Source organism: Penicillium daleae (assembly GCF_028827525.1).
Source record: "Penicillium daleae strain IBT 16125 chromosome Unknown utg000001l_segment0_segment0, whole genome shotgun sequence".
In the NCBI taxonomy this organism is placed as follows: domain Eukaryota; kingdom Fungi; phylum Ascomycota; class Eurotiomycetes; order Eurotiales; family Aspergillaceae; genus Penicillium; species Penicillium daleae.
Genome location: NW_026623149.1, coordinates 2351105 through 2367032, shown reverse-complemented (window position 1 = coordinate 2367032; position 15928 = coordinate 2351105). Strand labels below are relative to the sequence as shown.

Here is a 15928-nt window from a genome sequence, read left to right as displayed (position 1 = left end):
CAACATCACGGTTGGCGCTGACGATACCGAGCGACGGAGAGAATCGAGGATCAATATCGGTTCAGTGCCCGAGGCAGAGGGCGCTTCGGAAGGCTCATGCACAGTGCGAGTCATCGCAAACGCCGCAAAGTAGGAAGTAGCAGTAAACTTGGCAGTATTACGGTAATACAGGCGAATGGAGGGGAATAGTAGTCTTGTTATGGATAGTCACTTGCCATCCTCCTACCATTCCTCAAACAGAAACCCTCGAAACAATCCCATCCTTCCCCAACCGATCCATAACCCCCTCCTTCATCCTTAACAACCTCTCAATCTCCCGGCTCGGCATCTTCTGCTGATCACGCATAGCCAGCGCCTGCGAGATAGTAAATGCGTCCAGGAATTGCCTCCCAGCACCGTGACCGACGTCCTCGAGCTCTTTCTGTGCGGCTTGACTGATTCTCGTGCGGGCTTTCACGGTGAGTAATGCTGGGTTCGAGGCTGATGGGAAGACGGTCTGCATGGAGCCGTGGTTGACGGTGCTGGAGTTGGATAAGGTTGGGAAGGGGTTGACAGGGCCGATGTGGCGGAGGGAGGCGGCGAAGTCGGGATCTCGGCCGTCGAGGTCAATTGCTAAATAAAAGGGAATCTTAGCGGGAGGTAATGAGGGCGATGTGTGGACGCTGTGCTGGTTTTGTTTTGTGATTTCTCTTCACACTTGCGCTCCAACAGGGAAGGTATGGTAGATGAAAGGATGCATACCACTTGACCTAGTACTTGAAGGCTGTTCTTTAGAGTGATATTTGGGTCCCTGCGAGGGGCCTGGGGCCTGGCTCGGTGATGGCGCAGACGTAGGAGGAGCAGGATGTGGCGTTTGCGATGCTTTCGAAGCTGAGGGGGTACCCTTGGCGGGACAGCGGCCTGTTTGGGATATTGTCGACGTGTAGCTGCACCAGCAGCAGACTTGACTGGTTTGGATGCAGCCGAACCCATGGTGGTTTGTGTGGAGTTGTGATTGTGGTTGAAAATCGGAAGGAGCGATGTGATGAAGCTTTGGTGATTTTGCAGCAGAGATCGGGGAGAAACGCGGAGGTCCGCCTTGGCATTTGCGGTTGCAGGGTAGCCACTCAAGTGACGTCAAAATATAATCAACGAGAGGGATATTGTCCGCATCTAGAATTAATTTGATCATATCATCAAGCTTCGTGCTTCGAGCTGTCTTGCAATTGACGTACATATGAGTATATGAAAGGTTCTGTCCGACAACCCTGTTGGTATCATCTATATGCATCGTTGTATGAAGGTGGGTCCCACTCAAGGACTCCAAGAGCATTGAGCTACGTGGCAAAGTACGTAGTCGAGATTTATTTACATACTTCTAAGCACTCATTGAAAAGAAAAGAAATATATATGCACAGCAGCTAGTTCTTCGCATATGCCGGTTTGATTGAAACAGAACGGATATCATCACAGCTACGACACAGCTCCCTTGGAGCTCAAGTGGCCACCTTTTCGAAAGACATAGAGGTCGGCCAAGTGCAAGCATATAACACTATAGCATGTCTCGAGACGCTTATCGGAGGCCAGCCAGGCGACGACCCTGCACCTCGCCCAATGCGCGGCTACCACTCACGAATGCGACCGCGCCGACTACAGCCGCGGCCGGCAGGAGCTGGAACAAGTTCCAAGAAGTGTAGTAGAGGAAGAACAGGCCCTCGAACGAGATCAAGGATCCAATGAAGATGGCGTGAGGGAGAGGAGCGGACTTGAACGCGGTGGGGAGGTGGCAGAGGTTGGCGCCGAGGAAGAGCCACTAATAGAGAAAGAGCGTTGTTTAGCTAGGTAGATGACAATCATAGCTATGATCAACTTACCAGACTAGCAAGAACGGGAAGAGTAGCGCCAACAGCGACTACAAAGGCAAGAGTGATGATGATCGGGGGGTTGGACGGGGAGTCCTTGAAGATGTGGTGGATCTCAGGCAGCTTTCCGTAACGCGTGGTCTCTGCGGTCGGAACGGGGGCGTTAGGGTCACGGTTGATAGCGAGTTTGAAAACGGAGCTATCATAGGCCTCGGAGCTGCCGAAAGATCCAATGACAATACGGGCATCGACTGGTTCGGAGAGGGAGAGGAATTGGACTGGCAGCTCCTTCTGGGTCTAGATAGATGTGGAGTTAGCTTGTGGTTTGATTCCAGAGCTCAATTCTCGAGCCGCATACCAGTTCAACTCTGGATTTTCCATTTTCCTTGACGGTAAAAGGATAGGAGACGTCCAGACCACTCTGGGTATCCTTCAGGAGGAGGAATGCCTGGTGTGGCCTCTTCGCGGAGCTGCCTTCCTGAGCAGTCAAGATGACGCGCAATGTATCGGCGTCGGCGAATACGACTGGTTTGGACAAGGGCTTGGACGCAGTGAACCTAATTGCGATTGTAGATTAGCTCCAGTATCCTCCGCAGCAATGTTTCGATAATTCCAATGGGTTTCTTACTGTTCCTTGAATCCGCCTTTGATGCCAGCGCCCTTAGGTTGAACTGCCACGGTGGCATCAGCAAAGCCCCAAGCTGATGCGGCCGCAGCCGGCAGGGCAGCTGAAGCCAGCAGACAAAAGGGAAGAGTGGCCTGCCACAGATGCATTGTGAAAAATAAGGGAGCAAAAACAAAGTGAGTGTCCAGACAAGAAGGAAAGGGATTCAGGTGGATGGTGTTTCTGGAGTTGCAGAATAAGGCGGAAAGGGCTGATTGAGGCCGATAAGCGCCAATCAACCGTAGCCCTAATTTCTTTTCTGCCCCGACCTCACGTCCCCTCAAGTTGGTGTCGCCCTCTCGGCCTGATCTTCCTTGGAAGAACTGCTGCAATCGAGTCAAAATAGTTCTCGATCCATAAAGAATCACCGTTGCTGGATGGATGAGCCTTAACTCGTGAGTACTCACTGCGTATGGCCTAAAACGAGGCCCTAAACCCCCAACACTCCGCGCTTTCTGCCTTTCCCCGGCATTGGAAGAACTTCTGACGTCGATTCCCCACGATCGTTGCCTCTTCTTCTATTGATCTATGCTTGCCTTGAGCACGATTCAGCTTACGCCTGTTTCTCCCTTGCTGCCTGATCTTTCATTGTTTACTCTGTCTCTCACTGCCTCATCGCTTCTGTTGCCTTCCCTCCCATTGCCGTCATTCACAGATCAACTGATTCTCGAATCGCCGACTCACCAGGTCACCATCCATCATGCCTCCCAAAAAGGGATTCCGCAAGTCGATGCCTGCACAAGTCAACAATGACGCTTCTCTGCTGGTGCCTTCAAGGCGTTCCCCCAGAGTCCCCGCCTCGGAGAAAGCTTTAAATTCATCGACTCGCTCCTCCAAGACTCTTGATCTTCCTTCCTCCCCCACACCTGACAACTCTTTCAACATTCGTTTCTACACTCCAAAGACCCCTTCCAACAAATCTCACTCGAGGAACACCTCTCCTGACGTGCCCTTGACACGTCGAAGCACCTTCCAAGCTCGCCCCTCTCGTCTCTCATCTGTTTACACCCCAGCCGTTGAGAGTCCCACCTCCAACCACAGCGGCCGCCGTACTCGTCGCACCGCTGCACTTGAAACTCCTCAAACCTCTTTCTCAGACCACGATATGTCTGACACCCTCGGCTCCACTGGCTGGACCTACGGCCAGTACATGGGCGGTCTCGGCTTGGACGGAACGATGGATTCCCGTCCCTCTCCCAGCATCTCATCCATGGGGACCCGGGCCTCAACTCGCCTTCGCAAGCCCACGGCCAAGGCTCTCGAGGCAATGCAATCTCAGCAGAAGCCTCGACGTCTTCACAAAGACGGCTCAGCCCAGGTTCCAGGAACCGTCGCTGATTCCTCGGCCGGTGCCTCCTCCTCTGGCCCCGACCCCGCTCCCATTCCTTCCCCTGCCCCTGCCCCTGCCCCCCCGACGCTTCCCCAAGATCACCTTCAAGAACGTTTTCAAGCCTACCACTGAGCCTGCGTCTACGAGTGCGTCCACTTCCACGTCCATGTCCGCCCCAAAGATGGGTGCCAAGACTGGACCCAAGCTGGCTGCAAAGTCGGCTGCCAAACCGGCACCTCGGACGAGCACTCGCACAGGCAAGAAAGGCCAAAACGCCTTGAAGGCCTCTCTCCACCGCATCCAGATCACCGTCGGCCGGGCGGGCCAGAAGCTCTTTGAGCTGGCCACAGTCGCCCTGAGCTCTGAGTTTGTCGCTCCGTCCGATCCTGAACAGTTTGTTCAGGATCTACGAGCAGCTCAGCAAACGGATGCCGTGGAGGAGGAAGATGCCGAGAGCATCTCCCCGGACACCAATCCCGAGCGCAAAGTCATGCTCACCTTCAAGTTTTCCGCCGTGCCGTCTGTGGACCAGGAAGACTGGGTTCACACGGGTCGTGTCAACAATCACGGCGAAGAGGTGGTGCTGACGCCTCCGGGATACAGCCTCGATCGTGCCCCCCACAACTATGGGGACGAGGCTTTACCCTCCCCTCCCGTCCGAACTCTACCGGACGATCAGGCGACGGCCAACTTTGGCCTCGGCTATCCGCCTCTCCTCGGTGACCGAAACGTCCCGTTCGGTGTACAGTCCCAGTTCGAACCAGAGGACGTCACCGAGGAGAAGGCCCAGGTACAGGCACGCAAGAAGAAAGCTGCCGCACCCGCTAAGCCCGCTCAGAAGGGGGGCAGAAAGCGTCGCCTGCCTGGAGCCGACATCGCCGAGATTCCTGCAACCTCGTCTGCTCCCGCCGCTCCGGAAAATAGTGAGCGTGCGCAGAAGCGGCGTCGCGGGGAGACTGTCTCCCAGCCTGCATCGAGTAAGCAGGCACCGCGCAAGACGCTCGCTCCGCGGTCGGCCAAGGCCGAGCCTAAGACGAAGGCGCCGTCTCCTTCTCCCGTGGAGGAGGAAGCACCATCACAGAAGGTGCAGCGCCTTCGGATTACGGTGAAGCCTCCGACCTCGGCGGAGATGCAGGAGGAGGATAGGGTGGTGTTCGGGGATGACGAGGCCGACACCCCGGCTCGACCTGCGGCTAGACACAGCCGCCAGCAACCAGCCGACCTCTATACTGAGGTCGAATCGACCCAGATGCCCGCTACATCCAAGGGCAAGAAGAGAGCAGCAGCCCTTATCTCCGACGATGAGGTGACCGAAAGGTCAACGTTGCCCACCAAGCGGGCACGGGCTGCTGACTCTCAGGTCGGTACTGCCGTCGCTGCCGCTCCGCGAGGCCGTGGCCACGCTATTAGCCGTGGTCGTGGTATCGATCGGGGTGGAGGTCGAGGCCGAGGTGCCTCTAGCTCTCGGGGGAAAGCCCCAGGTCGGGGAGGGAAGCGTGGTAGAGGGTCAGGATGAAGAACCTCCTCCCCCCGTTTCTGCTCCTTTTGTCTCTTTTTCCCCTCCTTCCGTCTCTTCTTTTTCTTTCTCTTCTTGTTCTTTTTTTTTTTTTATGTCTATGGTGATTTGTTTTTGTGCTGTTTTCATGCGAGACATGAATTCAGCATGACATGATTATGAAGGCGTTCTGGGTGGGTGGTGAGAGGAACATGGCATTGTTTTTTTTTTTTGTTTTTTTGCAGCCAAAAAAAATGGCATGAGAGCATAGCGAGGAGTTCTGTTGTTTTCTTTATTTCTGCATGCCATGGATTTTCTTTGCTCGAGTCTTCTTTTTCCCCCAGCGTTTGCATTAGGGTGTAGTAGCGCCTTGTATGATTCCACATCTGATATTAGAGCATATTTGCTTAATTTGGGACATAAGAACATGAAAAACACATTGTTAATACTCAATTTATTCAAAACCACGACTAAATATGTTCAACAGCAAACTTGAAATATTGTCCTTTGCCAATGGAAGTAACAACAGCAATTAGGCCGACCAAACCCAGTATCCGGACAGGTGTATAAAACTCTGCCTGAGGCACCAACTCCACTCCACCCCCCGTGCACCTCTCCCCAGAAGCAGTCCTTTCCCACGACAAACCAAGTAACCCAACCCCTCCTCCACCACATCCAATACACCAAACCCCTCAATAACACCATGCCCCCAAAAGCCCCATCAAATCTGCGCCCCGTACAAAAGCCAGGCGTCAATCCTATCCGCCCACCTCCCAGGCCAGCACCACGTCCAACCAATCCGGCGGATATCCGGAAGACGAAGGAGTATAAGGTTGCTGCGCGGCGGTAAGTACTAACTCTCGACTTGTGTTCGTTTTTGGCAACGAGTTATGGAATGGACTAGGTTGAATGGATATAAGCTTGTCATATGTGATATGTGTTTGCTTTGTCTGTTACGAGCTACAGCTTTGAGTTATTGTTGCTAGGATTCTGGACGGGAGTTTGTGCTGATAGGTGTTTTTCTGGGTAGATGGTTGTCTACTATCGTGGCGTTGCCGATTGTGATGTACACGTCTTGGATTTTGTATGAACGGGGTAAGTGGTGTTCCTTCCACTGGATGTGTCTTTGTCTATTTGTTCGGCTTGGATCTGACATTTTCGGGGTTTTAGTGTATGGGAATAAGAGTCCGAGGAGGCTGATGCCTCAACGACCGACTCAACAGGACTCGTCTTCTTCTGGTTCTTCCTCTCCTTCTTCCTCGTAAAAGGAGGGTTTTCTTTCGACTTTTCAAAATGTATCTTCATCCTCTGTACAATACTAGCCGCATTATCCTTCTCACAGCTGCATTCCACGTAGCCAGAATTCATTTCCTAGATCTGCCCAGGCTTGGCGTAAACCAGGAACTGAATCGATTGCAACTCTTGCCTGAAACTACATGCTATCATGTTATACGGAAAAAGAAGGAGAAAATCAACCCTCAAAAGGAATTATGCCCATTTTTACCACTCCTCCCTTACTGGCGGAGTAAACAAGTCAGAATATAAACGGATCCTCACCTCGCCAGCCTGCGGGGGTGAGGCATGAAGAAAAGAAAAGAAAAGACTATGCATGGGACCAACAATTCATATCCAATTAAATAGAATCCACCAAAGCATCGATGTCATGATAGGAAAAATATCAACGTAGGGAAAGACAGACCAAATGCATCATAATCCAAGATCCAACTCGCTATATCAACCGATATCAACATCAACATCAACATCAACATCGTGGATAACCGGTTAGCCCGCGACCCCCTGCAGAGGCAGATGGTGATCTGATCCCGCCGACGGAGGCACAGAGGTCGTGCCACTGCCACCACTAGGCGGCTTCGCACTGCGCTCGCGTATCCTCCTCCCCTCCATTAACCCGCGCAACCCACGCTTCTGCAGTCCAATGACGCTGCTCAAATCGCCCGTCCAGATTTCACGCTGCGGGCGGAGCTCAGCGTCCGTGTCACGACGGTGGTGGGCGCGAGACGCGGACCGGCTCTCGCTGTCACTAACGAATTCCGAGTCGGACTGGCTGAAGCTAGCGCTGGATGCGGACGTTGCCGTGCTGGGGTTGCTGGTGGAGTCGCGGCGGCCGCGCTGGTGACTGCGTGGCTGTGACAGGTTTGTGTCGATGCGTAGCGCGGGGAGACCGCGCGTGGGATTGGTTAGGTCGTTGGCGCTGCCGGAGGCTGACGGGGCGGTCATGCCGCCGTGCTCGGTATCGGAGGAGTCGGAGGCGAGGAGCACGCTCTGTTGGGAATTTGTTCCAGCCTCTGACATGCCGGGGATTGTGCCGTTGCCGGTGCTTTGGGCTCCGTTCAGGGCTTCTAGCGTGCCGCCTAGGCCGCCGGTGAACCCGGTGCCACGACCACCGCCTGCAGCCATGGCGGCGGCGTTGAAGACTGCTGCGGCGTTGCGTCCGTCAAGGACTTGGTGCAGACGTTCAACGGTCGCTTCCAGTAGTCCGTCTATCTGGTATGGGCGCGCGAGTTGGAGGAGGGAGCAGAGGATCTGAGGTGTGCACAGGGAGGATCCTGGGGGAGGGAGAGTTGAGGTATAGAGGTACTGGACGAGTACTTGGACGGTGAGGATGGTGTGGGGGAGGTAGAGCACGCGCGGCCGTGAGGTCGGCGCGAGGCCATGGGCAGAGGGAGCCTCCAAGTTCTCGAGGAGCGCTTTGGAAGGAACCGCAGGGTTAACCAAGGTCGTCGCATTGGAATAGGTGCTATTATGCCCAACCGACGGAGTAATGGTGATGCTTGAGTTTCGGCTTGGGTGCATTAGAGCCGGACGAAGCGTTGCAGCGTCCGCAACTCCACCATCGGACGATTCGCGGAGAAGCTGGATGAAGTATGGACCCCAGCGGCGAGCAAGGACACGGGAGTTGACAGGGATCCGTTCTCCACCCACGGCCTGCAGCTCCATGTCCGACATTTCGTGCAATGACAGGGCCAGCTTGCCTAGTTCATCTGACGTTGCGGATAGAGGCCGGCCACCGGTCGTCAATTGGGACAGTTTCTGTTGTAAAGATGCAGGAACCGAGGGAGAACTGTATGATTTGTATCCCGACGTGGAAGCGGTCCGTGATGGATTATTGTATAGCCCAAAGGCCTCAAGCTCGACCAGACAAATGTGTGAGAAGTTAATCCGTCGATGGTTGTAGTCATCGACGAGACTTCGCTTCCGATGTCCAAGAATGACAAAGGCACTGCGGCGCGGCCAGAGAATACCGCGATTCCAGCTACCATGGCCAAAGACTGCCCCACCAGCGTCAATACGCCCCCAAGTCAGAGTCTTAAGATCCAGAGCCCAGAGTGCATATTCTTGCTTCGAGGATGTCAGGTAGGTGCCGCTAACCACAAAGTGGCCATTAATGATGCCGCCATTAGGGAAGCGCAGCCCAGGGGGAGACGCTTGGCTCTGCATCGGTCGCTCAACAAGGCGCCCGTCCGGCAGACGCACCTGCAGCTCCAGTTTAACATCCAGGAAGTTGTAATTGGAATAGATCAGCATAGGGCAGCCTGTCGACTCGGTTTCCTCGATCGGCTCGTGAGTCTCGCGGTCGGGCGCGGCTGAGCCTACCTCGGAGACGTCCATCTCCACCAGGGGCGCAACCACGCTGCGATATGCGCCACAGCTGCGTCCCAGGGGACTGGTGTTGGTCCACTTGAGACTGCGGAGATTGAACACACTGACCTGCTCGATATAATGGTTGGAACTGTCTTGGCCACCGACAACTACCATTTCCGCACCGCCAAACCCATCGATATCGACTCCAATGGAGCCTTGGTGCGGCGTGGTGGACTCTGGGTTGTGATGGATCGCCGACAACGGCGCACTGGCCGAGGTAAACGAGGCACTGGAAGGGAGGATCGTAGCGCAGTGTGCATATCGTCCTTGTGGCGACTCGTGAGCTGCGACACGGGTCCATGTCCGCGAGGGGACGTCGAAGATATGAATGTCCGACATGACCACCACCTCCGACTGGGATTCCGGCGTGGATGCAGCAGGATTCGATGGATCCTTGGGTGTGCTCGGCGCGGGCGACATGCCTCCATAGCAAACCAACTTGTTATCACCCAGCGCACATACACTATGGAAATACCGCGGTGGAGGAATATCCCCGGTCGGCTCAATCTTGGTCCAGTGTCGCCGAATGAGATCCAGTTCATACAGATCGGAAGTCAGTTGCGGGCGACTGCGTGAAAGAATCCGTCCTCCAAAAACGTATAGCTTGTCCCCCAAGATAGTTGTGGTCGCACCCACCAGGGGGTGAGGCTCCTTGCCGGTTGTCCGGCGCACATTGCACACCAGGCCAGAGAGGTTGATCGGGCCTGACGAAGACTGTTGTTGGAAGGACGGGGAGGCGCCTTGCGCGGAGGGCTCCTGGACCGCGTCCAAGTATCCCAGACTAGACTGGCTTCTGGACATCATCGTGGGTGAATTGGGCTGGTTCTTCACCTGGCTCAGAGGATTGCGATCACAGACGGGTAGTTTCTCGCTCCGTCAGCCCCCTTTTTTTTGGTCTTTTCGGTCAGTCCGCCCCGTTGTATATCGGAGTCAGACGACACGAATATGACGAGCGACCCTGTCGTCGGCGGGCTCGCAAGTGTGTAACGATCGAACAGTCGCTGACGGTGATGGTAGGTCCTGCTGCGGGCTCGAAGCCACAGCTCTGTGGGGTTTGGAAAGGGAGGTCGTGTGGGTTGATTCCCCGCCGCTTCGGAGCCCGCGGTTTCGAGGGCGCACAGGGAGGCCGAGAGTCCGCAAAGTCAAGTCGACGCAAGGAGGCCAGGGACGAGGTTGGAGAGGAAAAGTGTCAACTGTCATCCCGTCACCGTTGGATCGGCACAAAAAAAAAGGCGGTCTCAAGTCTCTTTTCCCGGACAGGCTTGGGGGCGGATACGACCGTGCGCGGTCTATACACGTTTGGGCAACGTAGCCGAAGAAATAGATTGAGATGGCACTCCTCGGGGGGATTAGCTGATGGAAGCAGTCAGAAGTCGTCTAAGTTGGTCTATGGTCTACATTGTGATATTGTTATCTTGTTCTTTAATTGTTCTAGAAACTGCACCGGTATCGAATCCTTGTTCAGGACAGCCAATGGAGTTGTGCAGCGGACTGGAGGTCCCGTGCCTCGTGTCTGCGCGGGTCCACCAGCCTGTTTACAGGGCCATTGACACTGGACTGGGGAAGAACATGCCAGGTTCATGATAATGAACTGTACTCTACAAGTCAATCTGGTCAGAACTTGTGCAGCAAATGCTCAATTCCTGTTAGAATACGGTCTAGCGTCAAGTTAGTCAACAACAAGCTCCCTTTCACCCTCCATAAACAGGCTCAATCTACAACACAGACACGCAGCAAGGAGGGACCCCAAGGTGGCGGAGAAGTCATTTCAGATTTGGTATCAACTCGGCTATTCCGGCAAATTAAGAAAAGCTAGCATCCAGAAAAAGCATTTTGGGAAAGATCATCTTGCTCATTTCACATCATCGTCAAGAAACACGCAGGGAAACACCCCATTTAGGCGGCGTTGGGGTCCTTGGTGAAACGGAGGTAGGGCTTGACCTCACGGATCTCACCGAACTTGGCCTTGGCATCGGCGGTCGAGACGGGGGAGGAATGACAACGTCATCACCGGGGATCCAGTTGATGGGGGTGGTGACACCGTGCTTCTGGGTGGTCAGGAGAGCATCGACGACACGGAGGACCTCGGCGGTGTTACGGCCAGTGGAGGCGGGGTAGGTGAGGGTGAGACGGATCTTCTTGGCGGGGTCGATGATGAAGACGGAGCGGATGGTCAGAGCCATACCCTTGGAGTCGACGTTGGTGGTGTCCTGGTAGTCGACCATGTCGTACAGGTAGGCGACCTTGCGCTCGGGGTCGGAAATGATGGGGAACTTCAGCTGGGAGCCAGAGATCTCATCGATGTCCTTGATCCAGCGGTGGTGGGACTCGACGTTGTTGGCGCTCAGACCGATGAGCTTGACACCGCGAGCAGTGAACTCGGGCTCGAGCTTGGCGAAGGCACCGAGCTCGGTGGTGCAGATGGGGGTGAAGTCATCGGGGTGGGAGAAGAGGATGGTCCACTTGTCACCGATGAAGTCGTGGAAGTTGATGGGACCGTTGGAGGTCTCGGCATCGAAGTTAGGGGCAGTAGAGCCCAGACGGAGACTGGTAATGGGAGCATTGGTCAGCTTCTGGCAGGGGGAAGAGAAAAGGGTTGTAGTATAGATAGAGGGGTAACATACGGAGCACGCTCAGCAGCCATTGTGAAGGATGTAGAGGGGGTTGGGGATGGGAGGATAGATCAGTAGAGGAAGAGAGAGAGAGAGAGAGAGAGAGAGATTGATAGTGATGAGGAAGAGAAAGGAAGACGGGACTGAGGGCGGTTCAAATAGTTCTGTTCCCCTCTCACCTGGTCTGGATGGATGTAGCCATGTACACTTCCCTCATCAGTGAATCAACTTACCTCATCCGGCAACGTTCTATCACGCAATACTTCACCGCCCGCGGGCAGAACTATGGTGATTGGTCTATCCCCGAGGAAAGTGGGCTGTTTAGTGTTCCTGGGCCGATTGGGTCCAGTTCAGCTGGTTCAGAAGGGGCAAGAAGGAGGGGCAAAATAGGGTACTTACATACTCAATGCGTGTTCGGAGGATCGATTCCAAGTCTCTAGAGTGCTTACGGTGGGTTACTTTGGGGCGTTGGGGTGTTCTGTTGCCATTGTTTTGGGCCTGTTTGGGCTTGACCCCTCCATCGATTCCCTCCAACTTCCCAAGCCACCGACATGAACTTCTGTTTCTGTGTCGGTTCTATGCCCAGTTAATCCTTGCTGACACGAAGACTCTCCGCCATCGGTAAGAATGAGAATTTCTAGCTTTGCAAGTGCTGTCTCGGTTGAGTATATCGGCCGAGCGGTACATACTTGTCACGTCCTGAGTCGAGGACAAGTTTATTCCCCCACTCGGAGCCAATGGAGACTCGTTGCGATGGCGCAATGATATACACCATCTTGCTCTAACATGGATGATCTCTCAGTAACGTGTCGATCCTCCGGTGGGAGTAGACAGCATGTCCTAAGGATCAGACCCAATGGCATTCCCCCCAAACGTCAGGTGCAATTTCCTGGCTTTCCAGTGTAGTATATCTGCCTTGCATCAGATTAGTTACTCGATCATGCTGACTGCTGACCTGATGCCGGGGACCCACAGAGTGGGGCAGATTTCGACGACCTTCTTCGATGGTTCGACAGGAGCCCCTGTTTATGTAGAACCTTAGAGCCGCTGCGGGATCACGACTAAGCCGGAGATTCGGTATTATTTGCGAGAAATCATGGTGGTGGCCAAAAGTTCCCGATGAGTAAGATCCTCCCATTCCATGCAAGGCAAATACATGCTGGGCAACTTTCTCACTGCTCAGGTAAGATGGATGGAGTCCTCCAAACTTCTAAGCAATCAATCATATTAGCGGGGTTGGAACATGACATGGATGGTCAAAGCTCAAGGCTCCGAGCTTGACCTTACAGTAGTACATGGAATCATCCTTGTCGGACTACAGTATGATAGTCAGTTAGGGACATATGCAATCCTAGCCATATATGTACTTACACAATAGTCCTCACATGACTCGGGGCTGTTGGTGGTGTTGAAAATGCCTTGCCAACCAAAGATTTCATAGAGCCACCTTGGGGGTGTTTGGATCTCGATACTGTGACATTTCGTATAAGATCTTCTCTCTTCGCTTATCATATGTACCAACAAGGGTTCGGGCTAAATGCAAAAAAATTTGAATTTCCATAGTTCAATCCTGGTTCCTTGTGTCAACGGTGTGACTCGAGCCACAACTTGCTGGAGAGGATCTTCGGGTACCTCTCGAGCTATAGAAGGTCTTTAACACTGTGTCCAAACGTCTCTGGGTAACCTTAGGGCTGAAGAAATCTGTCCCGGGCATTAGGGGAATGTTTCTTTGACCTGTATATTTCTACAGCTCTATTTCCTTGGGACAGCCCGTACTGCTGTCAACTTTCAATGATGCTATTTTGGGTAGACATACCATGAAGACGAGTTGTTTCATCCAGGTCTATGTAGTCACTAAAAGTATCAGGTATGAAGCGAGTAGCTGCTATGAGTTTACCGCGGGCACTGAGGTCAAAATAAAGCTCGAGGGTCATCCAAATATATTTCATCTCAATATTTCATCGCAAATTTCCATTTCAGAGCACAAGGACTGCATAAGTATAGATGTAACAAAAGTCTGTACTGTACAATAGCTGAAAAAGCGCACTCTCCTCATTTTCAACGACTACAACATCCGAGAAGTTCCATATGCTAATTTGGACTTCTTTCCCTAGATCCTGCAATCAAGCTCGTGTCACGTGGAGCATCCTTGGACCCACCGTCGCGTCCAGTTCAAGCCCGGCAAGCAACAGCTCCCTCAAGAAATTCCAACCTCTCATCTCGCCTGGTTTCTCATCGGAAAAAGCAACTGAAAGGAACTGCAAGAGCAACCTGATCGGGTTAGCTCAAAAGTGGTGGTCTTGACCGTACCGCGCGACCTGTTATCTGTTTACCTTTTCTAGCCGCGCCGGTCGCCCATCATCTCAATTTAATGCCACCAAAGCGCAAGTCTGAGGTGACCACGATGGCAGGCGAAAGCATCAACTCACCCTCCAAGCGTGTCCGTAACGACGCCCCCAATATCCTGGCTTCAGGCACGGGGGCCTCCTCGGTGAGCGCATCATGCAGGGGCTTGATCGTCACGATCCAACCCGCTCATCAATCCACCCCAGATCCACCGACGTTTCTAACTCGATTGTTCTCAAACAGATCGCTGATAGCCCTCAGACTGGAGAGAAGAGAAAGCGGGGTCGCCCACGCAAAACCCCTGAGGAATCGACACCGAAGGCCTCCGACGAACCTAAGCGCGGACGAGGACGTCCCCGGAAAGTTCTCTCCGAGGCAGATCTTGCGGCGGCAGCTGCAGCATCGTCAGCTGTGAAGAGAGGGCGTGGACGCCCCCGCAAGGAGCCTGGTATGTGACGCCCTGGTAACTGACTACGATAAGTTTCCTAACCGCTGATATTTATCACCTCTAGGCACCGCGACAGCTACCCCGTCTACTACACCGAAAAAGAAGGATGGCCGTGGCCGTCCTCGCAAGGAACCTGGTATGTTACAACCTTCAACCGGCCCAAGAAATGTTGCTAACAATCTTGCCTCATTCCAGGCACTACGACAGCTACCCCGTCTACAGCACCCAAGAAGAAGGATGGTCGTGGGCGTCCACGAAAGGTGCCTGGTAAGTAATAATCCTCGACCAACATACATGTCCAGCTGCTGACCAGTAGTTGTCTAATTTTGCGATAGCCTCTGCACCGACGACCCCGGGAGTGACCCCAAAGAAGAAGGACGGCCGCGGACGACCGCGCAAGAGCTTACCTGCCAATGGCACTGCAAGTGTCGTGGAGCCCAAAGCAGAGGACAAGGTTGCCGAGGAGAAGCCCGTCACCGAACCTATCACCGAATTCACCACCGAAAGCGCACCTTTGATAGACACCGGCCGTTCATACTGGTTGATGAAGGCAGAGCCAGAGTCACGCATGGAGAAGGGGGTGGATGTCAAATTCTCCATCGATGATCTGGCTGCTGCAAAGGAGCCTGAGCCCTGGGATGGTATGCTTGGCCTGATCTCTGAGTTTGGTTACCGCGCAAATGCTGACTGTTAGCCGTAGGAGTTCGCAATCCCGTTGGTAAGGTTGACTCTGAATGACTCGTCTGCGATGCGGTCCACGTGGCTAACTGAACTAGCGCGGAACATCATGAAGGAGATGAAGCTGGGAGACTATGCATTCTTCTATCACTCCAATTGCAAGGTCCCCGGAGTGGTTGGCGTGATGGAAATTGTGAAAGAGCACTCGACGGATGGTTCGATAGCCTGTCCTTCCTTCTGTTCCCGCCGACCCAGGTTGCTAACCTTTGCCCTTCCTTCTTTGTCTCACAGAATCTGCCTTTGATCCCAAGCACCCTTACTATGATCCCAAGTCCAGTCGCGATGCCCCCAAGTGGGTGGCGGTACACGTCGAGTTCCGCCGCAAGTTCGACAAGCAGGTCACGCTGCATGACCTCAAGGCTCATGCCCAACCTGGCAAGGGCCTCGAGAACCTCCAAACCCTCAAACAATCACGGCTCAGTGTATCCTCAGTGACGCCAGCACAATGGAAGTACATCCTCGAACTGGCCGGCGAGGATCCTCAGGCGAATTCCTAGGCATCCTAATGAGGTTGAAAATAACGAGACAACTGCCATTCGACAGGATCTATTGGCGTTATCTGAAAATTTCTTTTGCCTTCTCATGGAAGAGGGGGCGTTGCGGGTGAATTTTAAAGGCATCAACCCCCAATTCGGTTACTACTCTGGCCTGGCCGATTCTCTTTCCTTTTCCGTCGTAGTGTAGGCGTAGGGCGCAACCGCCATCATTGCTCGTCCCCTCGCCGATCCGCCGTGACGTGCAGAAGATATGCACTGACTTTCTCCATCGGTGCGGATGCGTCTGGGGAGCCA

At 53.8% G+C, this 15928-nt stretch overlaps 6 protein-coding genes across 6 annotated transcripts; 2 read left to right on the top strand and 4 right to left on the bottom strand.

The window, feature by feature from the left end:
* Positions 1 to 232: 232 nt before the first annotated feature.
* N7458_000733 (uncharacterized protein) lies at positions 233 to 972 on the bottom strand (the record flags this gene model as incomplete). The annotated part of the gene is made up of 2 exons (XM_056904127.1): positions 233 to 612; positions 831 to 972. 2 exons carry the CDS (start codon positions 970 to 972, stop codon positions 233 to 235), a joined length of 522 nt encoding a protein of 173 aa, XP_056771894.1.
* Positions 973 to 1552: 580 nt separating this feature from the next.
* Positions 1553 to 2615, bottom strand: N7458_000732 (putative oligosaccharyltransferase subunit ribophorin II; the record flags this gene model as incomplete). Its single annotated transcript, XM_056904126.1, has 4 exons — positions 1553 to 1792; positions 1854 to 2138; positions 2200 to 2398; positions 2470 to 2615. 4 exons carry the CDS (start codon positions 2613 to 2615, stop codon positions 1553 to 1555), a joined length of 870 nt encoding a protein of 289 aa, XP_056771893.1.
* Positions 2616 to 3205: 590 nt separating this feature from the next.
* Positions 3206 to 5351, top strand: N7458_000731 (putative GPI-anchored cell surface glycoprotein; the record flags this gene model as incomplete). The annotated part of the gene is made up of 2 exons (XM_056904125.1): positions 3206 to 3823; positions 3933 to 5351. 2 exons carry the CDS (start codon positions 3206 to 3208, stop codon positions 5349 to 5351), a joined length of 2037 nt encoding a protein of 678 aa, XP_056771892.1.
* Positions 5352 to 7112: 1761 nt separating this feature from the next.
* N7458_000730 (putative regulatory protein Ral2) lies at positions 7113 to 9797 on the bottom strand (the record flags this gene model as incomplete). The annotated part of the gene is made up of 1 exon (XM_056904124.1): positions 7113 to 9797. The coding sequence occupies one exon, from the start codon at positions 9795 to 9797 to the stop codon at positions 7113 to 7115; it is 2685 nt and encodes an 894-aa protein (XP_056771891.1).
* A 1064-nt stretch (positions 9798 to 10861) lies between these two features.
* Positions 10862 to 11637, bottom strand: N7458_000729 (peroxiredoxin; the record flags this gene model as incomplete). The annotated part of the gene is made up of 2 exons (XM_056904123.1): positions 10862 to 11540; positions 11618 to 11637. The coding sequence occupies 2 exons, from the start codon at positions 11635 to 11637 to the stop codon at positions 10862 to 10864; spliced, it is 699 nt and encodes a 232-aa protein (XP_056771890.1).
* Positions 11638 to 13976: 2339 nt separating this feature from the next.
* N7458_000728 (EVE domain-containing protein) lies at positions 13977 to 15634 on the top strand (the record flags this gene model as incomplete). Its single annotated transcript, XM_056904122.1, has 8 exons — positions 13977 to 14096; positions 14195 to 14399; positions 14464 to 14535; positions 14595 to 14666; positions 14735 to 15040; positions 15100 to 15117; positions 15176 to 15292; positions 15369 to 15634. The coding sequence occupies 8 exons, from the start codon at positions 13977 to 13979 to the stop codon at positions 15632 to 15634; spliced, it is 1176 nt and encodes a 391-aa protein (XP_056771889.1).
* Positions 15635 to 15928: the final 294 nt, after the last annotated feature.